Consider the following 20265-nt stretch of genomic DNA (forward strand, 5'->3'; position numbering starts at 1 on the left):
AAACAGGACTGATGGGAGCACTGATACTTAACAAAAAAGTAGTTGTGAGCCATCAATCCAAAATAAATTGAAAGATGCCAAAAGGCTTCATGGATATGACGGCACAGTTAGATATTTCATTGCAGGTACCGCACTTTCACATTACAAACAGTAATTCAATCCACTGTTAAAATGAAAATATTGATTAGTGCTGCGTCAAAACATGTCTTTATTCCTACCTGAAGTTTTCAGTAGTCAAACATACACTCACCGGCCAATTTATTAGGTACACCTCTTACACTGCTCATTAATGCTAATAGCTAATCAGTAAATGGCAGCAACTCAATGCATTTAGACATGTAGACATGGTCAAGAGGACCTGCTGAAGTTCAAACCGAGCATCATAATGGCGAAGAAAGGTGATTTAATTGACTTTGAATGTGGCATGGTTGTTGGTGCCAGACGGGCTGGTCTGAGTATTTCTGAAACTGCTGATCTACTGGGATTTTCATGCACAACCATCTCTAGGATTTACAGAGGATGGTCCAAAAAAGAGAAAACATTCGGTTAGCGGCAGTTCTCTGGGCGAAAATGCCTTGTTGATGCCAGAGGTCAGAGGAGAATGGCCAGACTGGTTCAAGATGATAGAAAGGCAACAGTAACTCAAATAACCACTCATTACAACCAAGGTATGCAGAAGACCATCTCTGAACAAACAACACGTCAAACCTTGAAGCAGATGGGCTACAGCAGCAGAAGACCACACCAGGTGCCACTCCTGTCAGCTAAGAACAGGAAACTGAGGCTACAGTTCACACAGGCTCACCAAAACTGGACAATAGAAGATTGGAAAAACGTTGCCTGGTCTGATGAGTCTCGATTTCTGCTGCGACATTCAGATGGTAGGGTCAGAATTTGGCATAAACAACATGAAAGCATGGATCCATCCTGTCTTGTATCAACGGTTCAGGCTGCTTATGGTGGTGTGATGGTGTGGGGGATATTTTCTTGGCATACTCTGGGCCCCTTAGTACCAACTGAGTATTGTTGCTGACCGTGTCCATCCCTTTATGACCACAGTGTACCCATCTTCTGATGGCTACTTCCAGCAGGATATCGCACCATGTGACAAAGCTCAGATCATCTCAAACTGGTTTCTTGAACATGACAATGAGTTCACTGTACTCCAGTGGCCTCAACAGTCACCAGATCTCAATCCAATAGAGCACCTTTGGGATGTGGTGGAACGGGAGATTCACCTCATGGATATGCAGCTCACAAATCTGCAGCAACTGTGTGATGCCATCATCAATATGGACCAAAATCTCTGAGGAATGTTTCCAATATCTTGTTGAATCCATGCCAGGAAGAATTTAGACAGTTTTTGTTTTTTTTTTAAAGATATTTTTGGGGCGTTTTTGCCTTTAATTGACAGGACAGTTAAGCGTGAAGGGGGGAGAGAGAGAAGGAATGACATGCAGCAAAGGGCCACAGGCTGGAGTCGAACCTGGGCCGCTGCGGCAACAGCCTTGTACATGGGGCGCCTGCTCTACTCCCCTGAATTTAGGCAGTTCTGAAAGCAAAAGTGTGTCCCATCTGGTACTAGCAATGTGTGCCTAATAAAGTGGCCACTGAGTGTATTTAGAAGAGAAAACAAAAGGTGAACAGGCTCATGTCCTGTTTCAGCTGTCTTTATTCCCAGGTTAAAGTTTTTTAAAAAGTATTGCTTTGGTGTGTGTACAGAAACTCAGGCATCATATTAGTATACTGATTATTGATATTGTTACGTAACAATAACCAGTACTACTGGAACATACAGTATTTATCAAAATTTTAATTTTTATTTATTTTGAATGTTATATTAATAGGGTTTCTGCAGACATGAAGTGAATGAATCACTGAACAAATGTGTTTTTGAGTAATAGCACTCAAATGATAAACACTACATCATTAGGGGATGTAATTGGTGACTGGTAATTGATGTGATTGGTAATGCTTTATTTGATTATTATCACGTCCATCTGGATCGAATTGATACTATAGGCGGATGAATATTATAACCATTTTCTTTTCTTTTTCTCTATTTTTATATTTCATTTTTGTATTTATTACATGAGTATGAAGTAATGAAACAGACATCAGGTGTCTCCCCCATGTGCATTCATTTCCTGTCTCCATCACGAGCAGCCACAAGCTTTGAGATGACAAGATGTTTTCACTGGGAGCAAATGACTTTCTTTCTTTCTTTCTTTGTCTTGCTTTCTTTTCCTTCCTTCTTTTGTTTTTTTCTCTTTCTTTTTCTTTCTTTCTTGTTTCTCTCCTTCCTTTTACCTCTTTCTTTCCTTCCTTCTTTTCTTTTTTTCTGTCTTTCTTTTTTCCTTCATTCTTTTTCTGTTTTTCTTTCTTCCTTTCTTTTCTTGTTTCTTTCCCTCCATTCCCTCTTTCTCTTTTCCCTCTTTTCCTCTCTTTCTTTCTTATTCCCTTTCTTTCTTTTTTTTTCTTTCTTTCCAGTTTTCATTGTTTTGTTCCTTTCTTTCCTTATTTCTCATTCTTCCTTCTTTTTGTTTCCTTTTTTCTTTCTTTCCTTTCATTTCTCCTCTTTCCTCCTTTTCTCTTTCTTCCTTTTCCTCTTTTTCCTTCTCTCTTTCTTTCTTTCTTTCTTTCTCTTTTTTCTTTCTTCCTTTCTGTCTTTCCTTCTTTTATATTTTCTAGCTTTGCCTTTTTCTTTCTTTCCTTAATTCTTTATTTTGTTTCTTTCTATCCTTATTTCTGTCTTTCTCGTCTTTTTTTCTTTTCTGTTCTTTATTTTTTCCTTTTTTCTATCTTTCTCTCTTTCCTTCTATTTCTTTTTCTTTCTTTTTCCTTATTTTCCTCTTTTTTCTTTCTTTCTTTCTAATGTTCCTCTTCAACCCAATCATGAGTTCCTCATCTGTTTGTCTGCAAACAAACTCAACATTTCAGCACGTACAGCTCACCTGTTGTGGACTGACAAAAAGACTACATCACATTAGCTTATCACTTCATTTGAACTGTCCATTAGACGTGAACCAATTTAACACTATTTTACTTTTCCCCCACACTATTTTAACCATAATTATTGCAAAAGTAAATTATTCATTGCAGAAAACTTCCTACTGGGAATGTTCAGACCTGTAAAATAAAGCAGTTACACACAAATCTTTCAATTGCGTTGTGAAGGTCTCAGTGTTGCATTTAGTATTAATGTCATGTCATGGTTGATTTTGTTTGGATTGTGTTGTTGAGTCAAGTATACTGTACAACTGAATATATGTATGTTCATGTTTCCATTGTAGTTGTGTGGCTGGTTTGTACTGGCCCAGCTCAAACCTTTATACACTATTACCATTATGTATGACCACATCCAGCTACTGTAAAGCTGAGAGTGACTGAGTTCACTCTGTTACATAACAGCGTCTCTGGAGTGTATTTTATTTGTTTGGTTCTGTCTTTGTGCTTGTCTGTTACACTGCTATATTAGTACCAAAGGATGTCCAGTGTCCCTGGACATCAATAAGTCTGGCACCACAATATCTAAACACATGTAGTGAGTGTGCTTTGGTGTATCAACAACATCCATTCACAGGGTGTGTATGCTGACAGGGTAAAGAACAAAGAGTCCCCATCAGCGCGCTGTTGCCATGGAAATGCTTCAGCAAGACTTCAAGGACTTCCTTCAGTCTTTGTAATCTAACTCTGCATACAGGTTAACACATACATTTATAAATCAATCACAAACTTTTGTCTTGTTCCTTTCACTCACTCCACAACCTGACAGTAATCAGCAGCATGAGGGCAAGGGAACTGTTGAGGATGCCTGTCACTACATCAGGCTTTAGACAAGCAAGAAAACACCAGGGAGTATTATTAGATATGCCTTTTATACCTCAGGAGACATCCTGTTTTAACACTTCTCTATCCTCAGCTTAGTTTCAGGTCCTTTTTTAAATCCCAGATCTACATAACCTTATCAGAGGCCTTGTAATTGACCCTGCCCACCGATGCAGACTGGCCAATCATAACGGAGCATTGGGCCGGCTCAGACCTGTACCCAATGATACTTGTTACCTGGAGAGGTTGGAAAAAGATATACGTTTCTTCCATGTTCCAAAACCAAAATCAAATCCTGAAAAGTGTGATGTTAGCAAGCTAGCTACTGAAGATTTAGCTTACTGAATGCATACACATGCTGCTTTTGCTTTTTAACGATTTTAACACTGAAAAAAAGGCTGACCCTGCTGTACAGGAACCAGTGAAGGGAAGCAGGGAAACTTTGCTGGTATTCAACCAGCTGTGTGTCAACGCATTGTCCGCAGACGAATGTTGATTGACTTCCCCCGGAGATCCCTGCCCATCCAGTGGCAGAGGTTTGGGTGCTGGCAGCCAAACACTGTTCATCACTGCAATGCCACACAGCTGGTTCAATATTGGCCAAGTTTCCCTTTTTATTCATTGTCCTCTGTGGCGATCAGCAGTGATGTGGTGGTTCACTTTCACACTGTGATCTGTAGCCTATAGCTCGGCTTTAGCTTCTAATATCTTTGTCTTTTTAACCTGTTGTTGCTGCTGATTCAGTTAACATCCTGGATATATCCTTCAAGCACATTTTGTAGACCCCTCTGTCTGCTTCTCTCTGGAATCACTATTTAATTTTTCCACAAATATGATAATATTTCTTCAGGGAGTGCAGTTAGTTACTGTACAGTGTGGACTCCATGCTCACTCTGACAGCTTGTCAGACCATTACAAAGGGGCAGGTCTTAGCGAAAGGTCAATTAAAGAGTCTGCAGCCATGCTACCATGCTGACAGTGACAACGCTAACACTGTAATGTAAAGCAGATATAATGTTCACCATCATGCTAACATTTGCTAATTAGCACCGAAGACAAATACAGCTGAAGTTCATGGGAATGTCATCACTTTTGCGGGTATTAGGTCATAAACCAAAATACTGGACAAACTGAAATTTTGATCTGATGATGGTGATAGAGAAAAATACAGGAGATCACAAAAATCACAAGCAATCATCCACTGAGGACCTTTAAAGCTGTAGTTGGTAACTTGAGTGACAGGCTGTTAAATTCCAGGAAACAGCCTGTGCCAAGATGTTTCGCTAGCCAGCAAAAACACTCACACCAGTGCAGCGTCAGCCATTGGTGTGAATTGTGAGCTGTAATTTAGCAGTAAATAATCAGCCGGGTGCATCTGACAGTGGATGGTGGAGCTGTTAAATGGACATGTGGAGTGAAGCCTGCTGGACCTCACATCTGTTGATCCCTACAGGACTCAAATCAAATCCAGACTGTCTTAGAAAGGTTTATGGTTTGATGCTGTTTGACAGGCAGGTAAGAGGCTCAGTTATGTGTGAGTGTAGCTGTGCTGTAACAGACAGACAGAGATGAAAGTTTAGTTTTACTCACCAACTCTGTGAGAGGACGTGAGTTTAAACCTCCAGACTAACATGTTGCAGATTAAGAAAGAATTTTTAGGTACAAATCTTGTCTGTTCTGGTAACGAGCATTATACGGGCGTGGGCGGGTGTTTTCAAAAAATGGACCTGTGCAGGACTCTGATCTGGATGGCATTACTGAAGGAAAACAACGAATCAGAGCTGAGAAGTCCCTAACACACCTGTCAATCATTTCAATCACTGCTCATGAACTGCTGTCAAACTGTCAAGCTAGGCAGCGCTGATCAAACATGAATCAAGATTCTGTTACTGCATTGCCTATTTCTCACCTCAAATGTTTTAGCATACTGTTTAGCTGTAACATTAGTTGTAACATAAGAAACTGAAGTCCATTCAGTGGGTGGTGCATAGTTTTTGGCTTGATTGTTTCACAAACTTAATCATTTCAAAGAAAGAGGAGGAAGGACGGTTTAACATACTTCTTTTAGAATACAGTGACAATTTCAGCAAGTATGACCAAAGTTCTTTTCATAAAAGTTAACAACTGTAGCTTTAATATCTGTACAATATTTACTGCTGGACTAACCAACAATGTCCGGACCAAACTAACAAAGTGACCAACCAACCCACCATAAAACATTTTCATCCCTGGAGTCATGCCACTAACCTGGCTAAAATCTACAAATGGAAACACTGGGATTATCTGGAGAACTGACTTGAAAATAATAGATGCAGCATATAAACTAAAACTGGATATATCTATCACTATTTATATGTATCTACAGTATATTTAGAACAGACTGATTATATAAATTTGCTGAGACGTAAGTATATCAAATTTGCTAACCAACTTCTGTTTTTGTTGTTTCTTTTCTTAACTATTAAGCCATCCATCATGTTTATGATAACGTTTTTAATATTAGGCTCTGATAACTTCTGCTAGATACTATCTATTGGTTGCTGTTACACAGATACAATTAGACATATGCTGCAAGTTTAATGAGCTCTTTTAGGACAGCCAAGTTGTACATTGTTGCGTCACCATAAAGATTTTTCTTTTAACTGTGTGTTGAAACTTCAGCTATTAGTTTCCCTCTTGGTGTATTGGTTTGAGGTTTAGACAACCTAATCACCCTGTTTTCTAGCTTTGTTAAGCCAATTATTCCCTACGAGGAGTCCAGGGAGCACCAGGGGTTCTAAGTTACTGGGAGAGTCAGCCAGTATTTAAGTCACCACCATTGTTACTTACAACTTACAACACAGACACATATGTAATTCAGCAACAATTTCTTGGCATGACAAATTTTGTCATTTCCTGAGTAAATGGAGTGAGGTTGAGGGTTATCCAAAATCACAGAGCGCAGAGGGCCATCCAACAGCTTGAATGAAAAAAAATAACACCCTAATGTTACACCAAATGTCCGAGAGCAGTGTTTCTGTACTCACCACAGAAACAAGTGGATAAAATCATCAGAAAAATGGCTGCATGCCACAGCTCCTCCTTCCATACCAAGACACACAGTAATTACCCAAGTGGCAATTTGTGGGGCTGAAAAAAGATGCCAACACCAAGTGCCAAAAGCTGTAACTCCTTTAATGGCTACTTGAGGCTGGTTCCAAGAGCAAGTCAGTCCCCACAGACCCCCTTGTTAACATGTCCAACTTTAAAGCAGAAAATAAACATGTTTACAGCCTGGTACAAAAACCGGTTTTGGTTTCTCTGTTTATAGCAACTGTACAGGGTTTGAAATTTTCGATAACTCCCCTGTTTAACCTCTGTGACCCGTCAGGTCACCAGCAATCCCAGCCAACATTCCTGTCTTTCAGAGGCCACGTTAAGCAAATTTCTCAGAAAGGGGCTAACTAACATTCTCAAGTTTGGCTAAATTTTGGTGCGGGAAAAACAGCATGGCCATTTTAACAAAGGTCCCTTGACATCTCACCACAAGGTATCTGAATGAAAATAGGTTCTATGGGTACCCATGAGTTGCCCCTTTACAGCATGCCCACTTCAAGTTAGTCTCTTTTAGCTCTGGGCACAAACTTTGCACCTCTTCGCATGTAATATAAATGTGTTATTTTCACCCATTGCATTTGAATATTTCGCAAACTGGGCTCCCTAAACAGTGTTGGAATTGCATAAATTGGGTATGACTGGAAAGCTGAGACTCAGTTTTATTCATGTGTGATGATGTTAGCTCCCATAGTAGCCATTTCATTGTAGTGAGACCATTTCTTTGAAATGGACAACACTGTATAAAATGACCTATTATTATGTTGTACTGGAATTTTTTGATACCTAATCACATAGGGATCTTTCTATGGTGTTACTCAAAGGTCTGGGTGTCTTAATGTGATATTTTGTGGGAATTTTGGGCCATTTTTTATCAATTCTGGTGTTAGAACATGCCTAAATTTAGCGCCAAAACTGTTTAACAAATGCTGTCAACCCCAAAATTGCTGCAGCAACGTATGAGATGGCCATCATATACTTCCATCATAATGCTGCAAGCCCCTGCACACTCCAAACTTTCAGAGATTTAATAGAGCCCTGACCAAAAGACAATGTTCATTACAGATTTATAACTAGAAGACCTTCACACACAGTGCCTCTCAAACTAATCCTCAGGCCCACAGCTTTTCCCAGCTTTCAGATGATGTATACCACTACTATGTGGCACATACTGTTGACCTGCTATCTCACTCTAAAACTGATTAAATTGTTGTGATGAAGTATTACGATACAATTTAATGAATATTTAAACTTTTCTTAAGAAAGTAATTCCCATTTCCAACAAAAAATGGATATATTCACAGGAACATTTTAAAAGCCCCTAGAAACATTCAACTGTACAAGAAACATGAACAGTGGACGTCCATTAAAAAGATGCAGTGGTTGGCCTTGCATCGAGCAGCTAAGTCTGTCAGTGACGTCCTTGACCTAGCTGGACATCTGCCTACTGCTCAGTGCTGCAAGAGATGTAAATGTAATCTCTGCTCCACTCTGGGATTACATCCACTCCAGGATTTACCACATATTTAAATCGAGTTGTCGAAAAGACATGGCATGTAATGCAGCAATCTTTCAGCCTGACCAGAGACAGGTTTCACCACATTTTTAAGGACATACAACATACTGAATGGTCAGCCACAGGAAATAGGAATAACATAATTCATTGTATTTAGGTGTAAGGTGTAAAACTTCAGTACGCAGCAGCCATCAGACTGAAACTAGCTCAGGAGTGCACCCTTCATTACATGTGTCTGTCATGGGGAAATGCTGATTATGGAGGTCCAGAGTCCTGCAGCTGCCTGCATCTTGGGAATAAAGGGATGTGTAGATGAGAAAGGCTTTTATCGATTGACAGTCCTCCCTCCAGTCCACCAGACAGCATTACAGATCATATGACTGCCTGGAAACTGACTGACCTAACATTCTGGGAAATTATGTGCTGTCTGATTCACCTCAGACAAAGACAAGTTATCAGAACAAACTGCCCAATGACTTTGGCAGCAGCAGTGAAATCAGGCTGATTCAGCAGCAAAGGACAAAAGGACACAACAAAAATATCAAATATATTTATCACCACCACAAACCTGTGCTGCTTCCATAGAATCACAGACACGACAGGCAAGAGGATCCACCACTAATCATAAAGCTAGTACAATAGAGTAATGTAATGGAAATTTCCCCTCACTGGGCTACATCTATTATAGCCTGTCTCTCTGTCCCTCCTCTCCAGCCACAGTCCCTTTCCCCAGGTCTATTCATTGCCATTCTCCATCCATCCACCAGATGCCCCCGAATTTTCCCTCTTTTCTCATCACCTGACTGCCCCACCTATCTGCACACCTCTTCCCACTTCCCTCATCTGCTCTGCAGTTGCCTGGCCTTCCCCCCCATCTGCATCTCATTCCCTCATCAGCTTCTCAGTTCACACACAAGCCCAGTAGACAGTGCTGTAAAAACAAATCTAATGGCTGACCTGAGCTGGGCAATATATTAATATCATATCGATATTATAATATAAGACTAAATATTGTCTTAGATTTTGGATGTTGTAAGTGTTGTCTTTCCCTGGTTTTGAAGGCTGCATTACAGTAAAGTGATGTAATTTTCTGAACTTACCAAACTGGTTTAGCTGTTCTATCATTTGCCTTTACCCACTCAGTCATTATATCTACATTAATGATGATTATTAATCAAAAATCTCATTGTGTAAAGATTTTGAGAATGCACCAATATTCAACCCCACAATTTGTTCCAATATTGATATTGAGGTATTTAAAAATAAAGACCAACAGGACTGGAAGTATCACATCTAAAAGGTATTTATGTTTCTGTGCGTCCACCTAACATCAGCTACTTGAACCAGCATGACTTTCTGTTTGGATTTTCTATCCCGTAGCATGAAAGGCTGGTGTCAGTCATCCCCTAATGTGGTGCCTGTGGATGCTAACATCCAACATTGACGACTGAATCCTGCTTCATCACGTGGGAAACGGGAGCTAAAGAGACCCCATTACGTCTAATGAGAGGGATCCACAAAGCAGCTTTCTCCACTGCAACATCAGGGGCAGATGGAGACGAGGGAGGAGAGAGCTGGAGACAGACATGTATAGAGACTGAGAGGGAGGAGAGGGATGGAGTGAGAGAAGGGAGGAGAAACCTGACCTACTTCTCCTTGGCTTATTTATATGCTGAGGACAACATGGTGAACCAACCAGAAGCCTGGAAGCTGGCATAGCAACAACAGTGAGAGAAATCCCAGTCTGAAAACCAACTGGTTAGCCATACAAACACTTTCTGCTAAGTTATGAATTCAGAGTAAAACAATATCCATGGAATTCTGAAAAACTGTAACCCTGTCTCCTAAAATGTAAATCCATATGCATAAGTAAATCTGTTTTGTAATTTTGGAAGGTTATAAAACAAATATGCAAAATCTTCACTGTTAACCCATTTCTTTCAATTTCCTATGATCTCTGAGACCTGTCAACTGAAGCATGATTAGTTTATCTGTGGTTCTGTTTGGGCAACTCAAAGCACTCAGTTAAGGTTGGAGGAAAAATACAGATCTTCACAGTCACAGCCTAGCTTAGCATAGAGACCGGAGACAGGGGAAACAGAACAAAAATCTAACTACCAACAACTCCAAAGCTCACTAGTTGTTTGATATGTGCAAAACCAAATCTAAACAAAGACAATTTGTGTTTTTACAGTGTGTAACATGCAGCAGTTATTTCTTGATAAACAGCAAGTGCAGTGACTTTATGCAGCTTTCCATTAGCCCTTTTAGATAGGAATTGTGCAAATTTGCAGGAAAGCCCAATCAGTCATTTTTCAGCATTGGCAGTATAAAAACAAAATCGTGGAGGGTGGCAAAATGCCGCCTACCTACTTTTGTTTATACAGAATGCGCCTTTTTCAGGGCAATGGGGGGCGTGAGCAACTAACAAAACGTGTAGCTCAGCATGTGACGTAAACAGTGACATGGGAGGGAAGCTGCGGCTAGTCAGGCGGCGATTCTCTCGGAAATCGGCCTGTTCTTCACCACCCCTGTCATCTGACGGTTAATGGCCTCTTCATTTGTGAGGGCAAGGAGGGCGTGCAATGCCTTGTCTCCCCAGTTGCTCATTCAATCAACTACCTTGCCTCCTCTGTGTGTATAAACGCTCGCAGCTGGCCGGCAAATCGGCCCAACATTCACGGAAAATCTGGCAGTGTAAAAGGGGCTATAGTCTTGTTGTCACTGTGAGGTTGTCAGGTTTGGTACTGTATTGTTTGTACAGAAACTAAAACCAGCTGATTGTATCTGGCAACCTGCACAGACATGTTGGGCACACTTTTAAACTAATAAACAGTTTCAACAACAATAGTACTACCAGATGTTGCCAGAAATTGTGATTTAGACCCTGATCACACAGAAAGCATGTTGCAGGTTGCAAAACACAAGCGCACCGCACTGCCTTTTTTTTGTTTTTTTTTGTTTTTTAAATTGAATGCCACTAGTAAAAAAATGCTTGCTGGGCCTTCATATTGTTGCCTGGCAACAACCCCATCATCTACTTACCCTAATCCTCCTGTGTAATCAATCTACTGTTTATTTATTTATTTTCAATCATTTCACAATAATTGGTATGTAGTTTTTAAAATAGACAGGTACAGAGTACTTGCTGTAGCTCTGGTTGAGGATGAGAGGCTGTCAGGCAAACAGTTTGTTGGGCATAGGGAAACGGAGATCTGTGTGGGCACATGAGACCCTATAAAAAAGGGTAGATCAAAGGCAATATCACCAGTTGGTCCAGGAGTTTTGCCTTAGTGATGGCCGTTTCATGCACTTCTATGCTTCCACACCTACTGTTTTCTATTGAGATCTTGGCAACTGCTGTTTGTAAAGTTGTATAGCTCTGGGTATCCAGCAACCGCTATACCTTAATTGTTTACCACCTATAAAGCTGTTGTGGTGACTACCACAGAAGGGCGGCCTCTCAAATAATCCAATTGGACAATGGGAAAAAAGCACAGATGACGTGGGGCGTTTTACAGTTCAGAGTTCAGAGCGCTGCAAAAACGGCAGCAGGCACCCAGAGCGCAGAAACCTGAGGAGTGTAGCAGTGCAAAAACAGCATGCAACAAGCTTCATTCTCATTAAAAACAATTACAAAAAGCCGTCTCCCGGTGCTAAAATGCTTTCTGTGTGATAAGGGCTTAAGGCAGGAATTATAGATATACTATGCAGGAATTTGTCTATTACTACTCGTATACACTATTGCCAGTGAAAGTGGAGAGAACGCTAACCCCAGATTCGCTGAGCTTGGCATTGCGCCCCACTATATATTTTGATATTACTATGTAAAATAAAGAGAGATATAACCTCTCACGCTTTATTTATAAAGAGCGCACTTGCATAAACGGATAAACATGAATAAAGAACAAACATGTCTTTGACTGATAGTCCCTGGTGTGTTCACATTAAAAAAACACAAGTTAGGAGACTAAATTTAAGCCGATATCTTTATTTTTAAAGAACTCCTCAGGTATATTCTATAATTATTAGATAATCTGATGAACTTTAGTCTGTGAAATAATGATGTGAACAGTTGGACAAATCGAGTGTACGCTGCTGCCGTTTTCAATGCCTTAGTCAGGCAGATATGAGTGCAGAGTGTCACTGTTATCATCTATGAGCCAGTATATTGTGTTTTATAATGTGTTTGTTTTATGGCTGGATCTATGCGCTGCTTTGGGCTTGGCGTTACAAAGGAGCACCTGCAGGAACCAAGCTGTGCTGGTGCTGTGCTGCAGCTGAAAAACGTGCCACTACCGCTTGACACAGATGTTAGCCCCAACCCCGAGCCCTATCCCCGGGCATTTGAGCCAAATGCTGCTGCTGCATGCCAGCATCTGGATGTGATGCATCATTTATGAAGTCAAGACGTATTTTAAGAAATCATTTGAGTCAAGAAAATCAGATTGTTTTTCAAACAGCGCCTTGGCAACTGTATCCCCCATTTAGAGTATTTATTTCAGACACTCATTAAAACTGTCTGACAGTCAGCTTGAAACATCCCTCGGTTTTCTGTCTAAATAAATCACCGCAAATAGCCTTAACACCTTAGTATCGGACCACTTCTTCACTTCTCTGAAACAGTCTGAGGCAGCAGCATTTTCAGCATCTGCCCCCAGCTGCCACTCCGCTGCATTTTTAGCCTTAGGAATGCCCATAACAACATTTTCTTTCTGTTACCAACCTCCCCAACAAGAACTTCAACTTCACATTATGTGAAGTTTCATTTTTTACCCTTTCTTGCTACGTTTACCAAGCTCTTCTTCGTGCGGTTTCTTGTCAATGAATATTAATTCAGGGCGTTTCACTAGCCATTTATAGAGGTCTATGGGCTGGCCTCACCTGCGTGCTGTGCCCGTAAACGTCCCAAACTTAGCAAAATAAGAGAAAAAGAAAACTACAGGCAGAGAGCAGAGTCTATGTAGATAAGTTAATTGCCACAAACTAAGACTGGGTTGTAGGTGATGATTGGGAGGGATTACTTCTGTATGAGTCTATCATCGTTTTTTAGGAAAATCCTGCATAGTATTCACCTGTTACACACAGTTATACACCAGTTTTTTACTGTTACACAGCTAATGTTACTTCTAATTCCTTTCCTGTATACGTACATTCAATGAAATTAAAAAAGGAAATTCTTTTAACATTTCTCTAAAATATTTGGTATTCGAAAAAACAAACTAGTAGTATATCGATGTATTTGATTGAAAATGTTCAGTTAAATTGGAGTCAGGACATCTAAACACCATAAAGTAACAGCAGCACTGGTTTAGCACAAAATACTAATGTACAGTGTACCTATGTTTTTTTTATGCTTCACAGTGCATCTGCAGTAATGGCCACATTAAGGTGTAGATGTTCAAGCACAGTGTTGAGTTTGTTGCTATTGACTGTAGCACCCATGGGAGATGTTTTAGACTAATAGCTGTTTTGCTAACCAGGAAAACATTAACAGTGGCAATAGTGAAAAAGGAAATCCATTCCATTAATCCTAACTTATTTTATATCTATAACTTAAATTTTTGCTGTCATTAAATACTTACAAGCAGGGGTTTGGACTCCAAATTCAGTCACAAATTTAATGACTTTAGACTCGACTTGACAACATCAAAAAAGACTTGCAACTTAAGATAGATTTTAATAACTAATGAGTTGTGACTTAACTTGGACTTGAGCCATTTGACTTGAATCAACTAAAGCTATTCATTCCCAGAAAGTCTACACGTACAGTGGCATGAAAAGGTTTGGGCACCCCTGGTCAAAATTTCTTTTGCTATGAATGGTTAAGTGAGTAGAAGATGAACTGATCTCCAAAAGGCATTAAGTTAAAGATAAAACATGCTTTTCAACATTTTAACCCTTTGGGCCCTAGGCGTTTTTGGGGTATTTTTACTGCCTTTACTTTTAAGCTCATATCACAGTCATTATAAAGGCTACATACACATGCTATATCTTGTTTTTTTCAGGACAATCTGGGCTAACCAGATTTGCCATCATTCCATGTCCTTCTATGTGCCTGTATTTTATATTGATTTTTATATCAATGAAAAAAACAAATCCGTGTGACTAAATTCTTACATTTTTACATGTATCTCACCATAGCAAGTTGGAAGTTGACATATTCTGCCATACATGAAGAGGGGAGACTCTCTGGAATCTGGCAATATAAGAACCATGATGCTAGGACATTCTGTCACTTCACAGCTGTCCAAAACATGTGGTTTCTGCCAGGCGGACATGATTGCCAGTATTTTTTCATTATTGCAAGAAATTCCACTGACTCATTCACAAGTCAAAAATGTGTTTTATCTGTGAGAGCCTGCATTCGCGAGTAATCCATCCAAGAGTTATGTGTGTGCAAAGCTGTATGAAAGCTCTGTTATACATAATTTTAGTAAACAAAAGAAAAGGAGCACCATGCAAAAGTTTGGGCACCCCACGACTTTTGAGCTCTCCTTAAACTTTTACCAGGGTCTCAGACCATAATTAGCTTGGTAGGGCTATGAGCTCAGGGCTACGAAGTACTGACCATGCAAGTGGCCCAAACTTTTGCTTCAGGCCCTTTTCCTTCTTTTGTTATTTTGAAACTGTAAAAGATTGAAGTAAAAAAAAAAGTAATCTCGCTTAAAACATTGAAGAAATGTGTCACCTTTCACTTTTTTTCCTTTTGGAGATCACTTCATCTTTTACTTACTTAGCTATTCACAGTAATCAAAATTTTGACTAGGGGTGCCTAAACTTCTGCATGACACTCTAATTCCGAAGATCAAATTTGTTTTAACCAATCAGACAGCAAGCCATCAAGTTGCAGCAGAGAACCACGAATAACTAATGTTATATTGCTGAGAGAAAGTTGAAAAGCCAGTTTTGTTCACATAGAAAAACCATGCAATGGTCACCAAAAAAACAAACAAATGGTAGTAAAATGTCAAAGCCGAAAATTACAGATGGAGATGTAACAACATCCAACAAACTTGTTTGAACTAATAAATACATATTTTAAAAAGCATTCATGACTTCAGTAAATTTAATATATTATTCCTCTGTTGTTAAAAGGGTTGTTGGTGTAAGTGTTGAGCTAGACTCAACTAAATGCTGCACTACACACCTTCAAAAAAGACAAACAACAAAAACACATTCTTTGACATAATGATATGACCTTGCTAAAGCTAACACGCCTCACAAAGGGAGGGTCCACAACACAAACGTAAAGCAGTGAAGCCTGATCTTCTTTGTTCGACTTCAGAGGAAACATATACTTAAGGTACTTAAGGCCTGATTGAAATAGCATTAACGTCTGTCTGCTCCCTTCCAGAGTAGCCATTGTGCATTACGGAATAAGAGCACTTGAAATTTGAAGTCCTGTTTCAGGCAAGCAGGGTGAGCAGCTGGAGCTCTTCATCTTCTTCAAGAAATTGATGAAAGCCAACATATGCATTCAGATACCTGTGCATGTGTGTGTGTGTGTGTGTGTGTGTGTGTGTGTGTGTGTGTGTGGCATGGAGCTGAGAGCTGAGAGCTGAGATGAGACAACTGCTAAACAGGCCATAACTAGGACACCATGAATTATGCACCAATATCCAGATAGCTTAGCTGGTGCAATGACTTGATTACCTGTCATACATTATTCAACTGCAATATGTTTATGACATACTGTACTGTAAACTCCACACAGATACAGAAGATACAGAAAGACACCAGTACTCTCCACACCCAAATGTGGGTAAGGGGAAAATAATGGCTATGAGTATTAGAACAAGAGAGTATCATGCTGAGTCAGCATCTAACTATGACAGATGCTACTCAAACACAGTGCTGAAGGACCTGGTGAACCACAGGGTATCTGCTATAAAAGTGTTTTACTTTCTAAAAGTACATATCACATGTTCGAACCTATCAACACAAAGGAATAATGATACTGGACCTTTGTGCAAAAACCAATGCCAGTGTTTTTACATTTCTGTAGGTCGGCACATAGCAACTACAGCATGGTTCATGTTAGGGAAAAATCATGCTTATGGCAAATTTGTTGTGGTTAAGGTATCTCCAGGCTTAGGTAACTAAAAGTTAAGGTTATGGCTGTTAAAAAGGGGAACATTAAGCGCATGGAATGTGATTATGTTTTGCATTGGTACTTAACACTGGCATTGGACAAACTGTGAAGTTTATTAAAAACACAACCTGCTGATGAAGACCATGAGATGGGGTTGAAATCTTTCGACAAGGCAAGTATGTGGATGTGAGTCCTCAATTCAGATCTTTCGTATCTTTTCTCTAGCCTAACACCACCAGACAAAATCACAAATGTTAATTAATCTCTGACCTCTCAATTCATTTTTGATTTTCAGGGGTCACTTATTAACGGACTGTGACTAAAATACCTGTGTACTCATTGGATAGACTTACAACCAATCAAAGCAAAGAAACATGTGAAGTAGCTTTAAGGGATACATGCAAGTTGGGACAGTGCTTGGCCTATTTTCGAGCAGGAAAAAGTGGCGGCCTCATCACAAACTTTCTCAAGTTACAGCTAAACAGTACACTAAAATGTGTTTCTCAAAAAATCCCAGGTGGAAAACCGACAAAGCAGTAACACAATCTTGATTCATATTTGATCAGCGCTGCCTAGTTTGACAGTTTGATCTGAGTTACGTGAGCCTAGTGGACTGAAAAAAGGCCGGTGATATTCCTCTGTCGATCATTTTATCAAACCCACCCCATATTGGATAACCGGTTGTGATTCGCCTGCCCAGGATCTGGCCTGGTGGAAATCCATTTGAACAGGAGGGGTACCAGGAAATGAGACATGCGCTTGCAGATTCACCTGGTTCCCAGGGTACCTTTTCCCAAGTAACAAAACACTTTCATGCTCGAACGCAATTTTCTTTCAGCTGCTTTCCCGAATATACAGAAGCCTGGTGTCAGACTTTGAATCACTGCCAATTTCAGATGTCTTCAAATGATTCAGCTAGGTCTGGTGTTGGGCTTATTGATGTAAGCCAATCAGAGCTTCGTGAGGAGTGGGAAACGTCAACTTCCTGAGTCAAAGGTAGAGTCATTTCCAAACATAAATGCGTGAGGATGACATCAATGCAAGTTGTTTTAACTCTTACAGAATTAACGAATGCTAACTGCTTCTGTGTTGGCTGCAAAAAACACTGATGGCACAGACACGTCGCTGACTATGAACACAAACTTGTGACTCTTCTTCTAGCAGGGCTGCAACTGGCGATTATTTTCATTGCTGATCAATCTGTGGAATATTTTATTGAGTAATCGATTAGCTGTTTGGTCGATAAAATGTCAGAAAATAGTAAAAAAGTGTCTATTAGTGTTTCACAAAGCCCAAGATAATGTCCTTAAATGTCTTTTGTCCACACCCAAGGATATTCAGTTTACTGTTACAGAGGAATAAAGAAACCAGAAATTATTCACATTCCCCCCTACTCAAACCGACTAATTGATTATAAAATAAGCTGGTGCTTAGTTTAATAATTGACATTTAACTGATTAATCATCTCAGCTCTATTTCCTTTTCTACTCATTCATAGCTTCTCTACATTCTTTGGCAAAACTCAGTGGGGGAAAGACCAGTTCATATTAATTCTAAAATTGGTACAAGTCTTTAGAATTCTGAAGATACACCAAACTTCACCCTATACTGTATTACAACAAGGATATAACATCATTTTAAAAACTTTGTGTGTCTTCCAGCAACATAATCCCCTGTATCCCCAGTGAAGACGGGCTCAATTAACTGAACTGGCGAAAGCATTGTTCAGGCATTACTGCATGATCTCCCCAGTTGGGAGTGTGTATCAGTGAGAGTTGAAGGCACTCACCCTGTTAAAGCGCTTGGCCTGAAAGAGGTGTCCGTTGACTCGGTAGAGTTTCCTCCATCTTCTGGCCCCGCGGCGATAGATCGATTCTAGGAGAGAGAGAAAACAGTTGTAGAGTACCAACATGGTGAAGGACTGTTAGGATGGATGTGAGCTACTACAGGGGAGAAAGACAGAGAGGAGGGGAAGAGTTGGAGAGATAGAAAAGAGTGAGAGCTGAGGGAAAGGTCCTGCGGCTCTTCCTTCACCAGAAGTCTGATTTTAAGTGGGGGGTAGACACACATCAGATTTCTCTACGATGTATACGCATGCTCTCACACACACACACACACACACACACACACACACACCCAAAGCGCCTGCCTCCCTCACCACTACTTTACTCACCAGTCTACTCTCTTCTTTCACCCTATCCCTTCATTTTCCTCCTTCTTCCCCTGCTTCCTCCTCTCCTCAAGATCTCTATCCCTCCTTTTCTTTTGCCCCTGGTGATGAATGGACTTATTAGTGCTCCATAATGCTTCTTATTCAGGTGAGACCATGAAGGTGTAGCTATTTATAAAAGGAGCATGTAGTCAGCTATTAATAAACTTCAGGGCAGAAACATGCACCAAGCGCTGTGCTGAAACTACTGTTGTCAAATCAAACAATGATTTAAGTGATTCAAAAATATTCTACTCTCTCACAAAAGGTTTGCTGGGATTCATCAATATCATGATCTGCTGAAACAACCCTATCAGACACATTATTAGGCCCAGTCCCATTTCATATATTTTTTTGTTTTTGAGTGTCTCTTTGCTCCTTTGTTACTGTACAAGGGGTAGGGGTTGAAATCTACCCCTATGAAATTGGACTACCCTTCAAAACCCTGATAAGTCATTATCATCATCATTGATGGCATTTCTGTAAACAGATCCAACTATGGCAATAATGGTATTATCACAATGAAATTTTCCATTTAAAAAAAAAAAGCATGAATGCTAACGATTCCCTCACAACAAGTGCACAAGTTTCATGCTATCAATCAATCAAATCAAAGTCTTAAAATATAAGAGAACACTGCTTCATTACCAGGCTACTAGTGGTGCTTTACAGGCTAACATAACACAACCCATGCTCCTATCCTGCCAGCCTGAACTGGTATTAGTGGTAGGGCTGATGTAACAAATCTTTGCATCAAAATAAGACTTAAAATATATTCTCCTTCACCTGAATTAAGTGCATAAATACATGAGATAAAAAGAAAGTTTAACAGAGAAAATAATTACACCGGAGAGATTCAGTGGTGGGAGGTTTTGTGCTGCGGACCATGAGACACCAGACAAGAAAAAGAAGCCCAAGGCTTCCTTCACTTTTTCCCTCTCTGTGCTTGCTTGTTTTGCTTTTAGGTAGGTCTCTTCTCTTTTGGCCCTCTGTGTACGGGCCCTGAACTCCGAGGCTATCCTGAACTCCTCTGAATTCCTGAGCCACACCAAACCTACTGAAGGCATCAGTATCCAGCAAACTCCGGGAGACAGAATTCTCAATTCCCCTCAGCCAAGTGGAGGCGATCTACGATGTCATCGCCCTACAGGAAGCAGCCTAAGCAAGAAACGGCGGACAACTTTCCCCCTGGCCATAAGAACCATCAGGTGAAGGACTTCTTTCCTGTGATTATGCAGTATAGTAAAGATGCTGAAATGCCTCAGATCCCACTGATTAGGGTCTGAGGTATCATCAGCTTAGCAGTGATCTCCAGTGTTTCCAAAAGTTAATACATCTCACCCAGATATCATTCAATGAGTAAATCTGCTATACAGTGGTCCTAAGTCATTTGCTCAGTGATCATCACTGTATTTATTTATTAATCTATTTGTATGCCAGTAGTTAATAGTTGTCTGTGTAGTTAGTAGCTTGATAAGCCTTTACGTTATATAAATAAACTTAATTAAACAATTTCTATGTATG

General features: G+C 40.1%; 1 protein-coding gene across 3 annotated transcripts in view; it reads right to left on the reverse strand.

Moving 5' to 3' along the window:
- prkcz (protein kinase C, zeta) overlaps positions 1–20265 on the reverse strand; it is a 227194-nt gene that overhangs the window by 102535 nt on the left and 104394 nt on the right. For all 3 annotated transcript variants that reach the window (XM_050065364.1, XM_050065363.1, XM_050065365.1), the window contains exon 5: positions 18322–18407. In XM_050065364.1, coding sequence (XP_049921321.1) covers positions 18322–18407 — 86 coding nt within the window. The remainder of the gene's footprint in view (positions 1–18321; positions 18408–20265) is intronic.

This window comes from Epinephelus moara, chromosome 16 (assembly GCF_006386435.1).
Source record: "Epinephelus moara isolate mb chromosome 16, YSFRI_EMoa_1.0, whole genome shotgun sequence".
NCBI lineage: Eukaryota > Metazoa > Chordata > Actinopteri > Perciformes > Serranidae > Epinephelus > Epinephelus moara.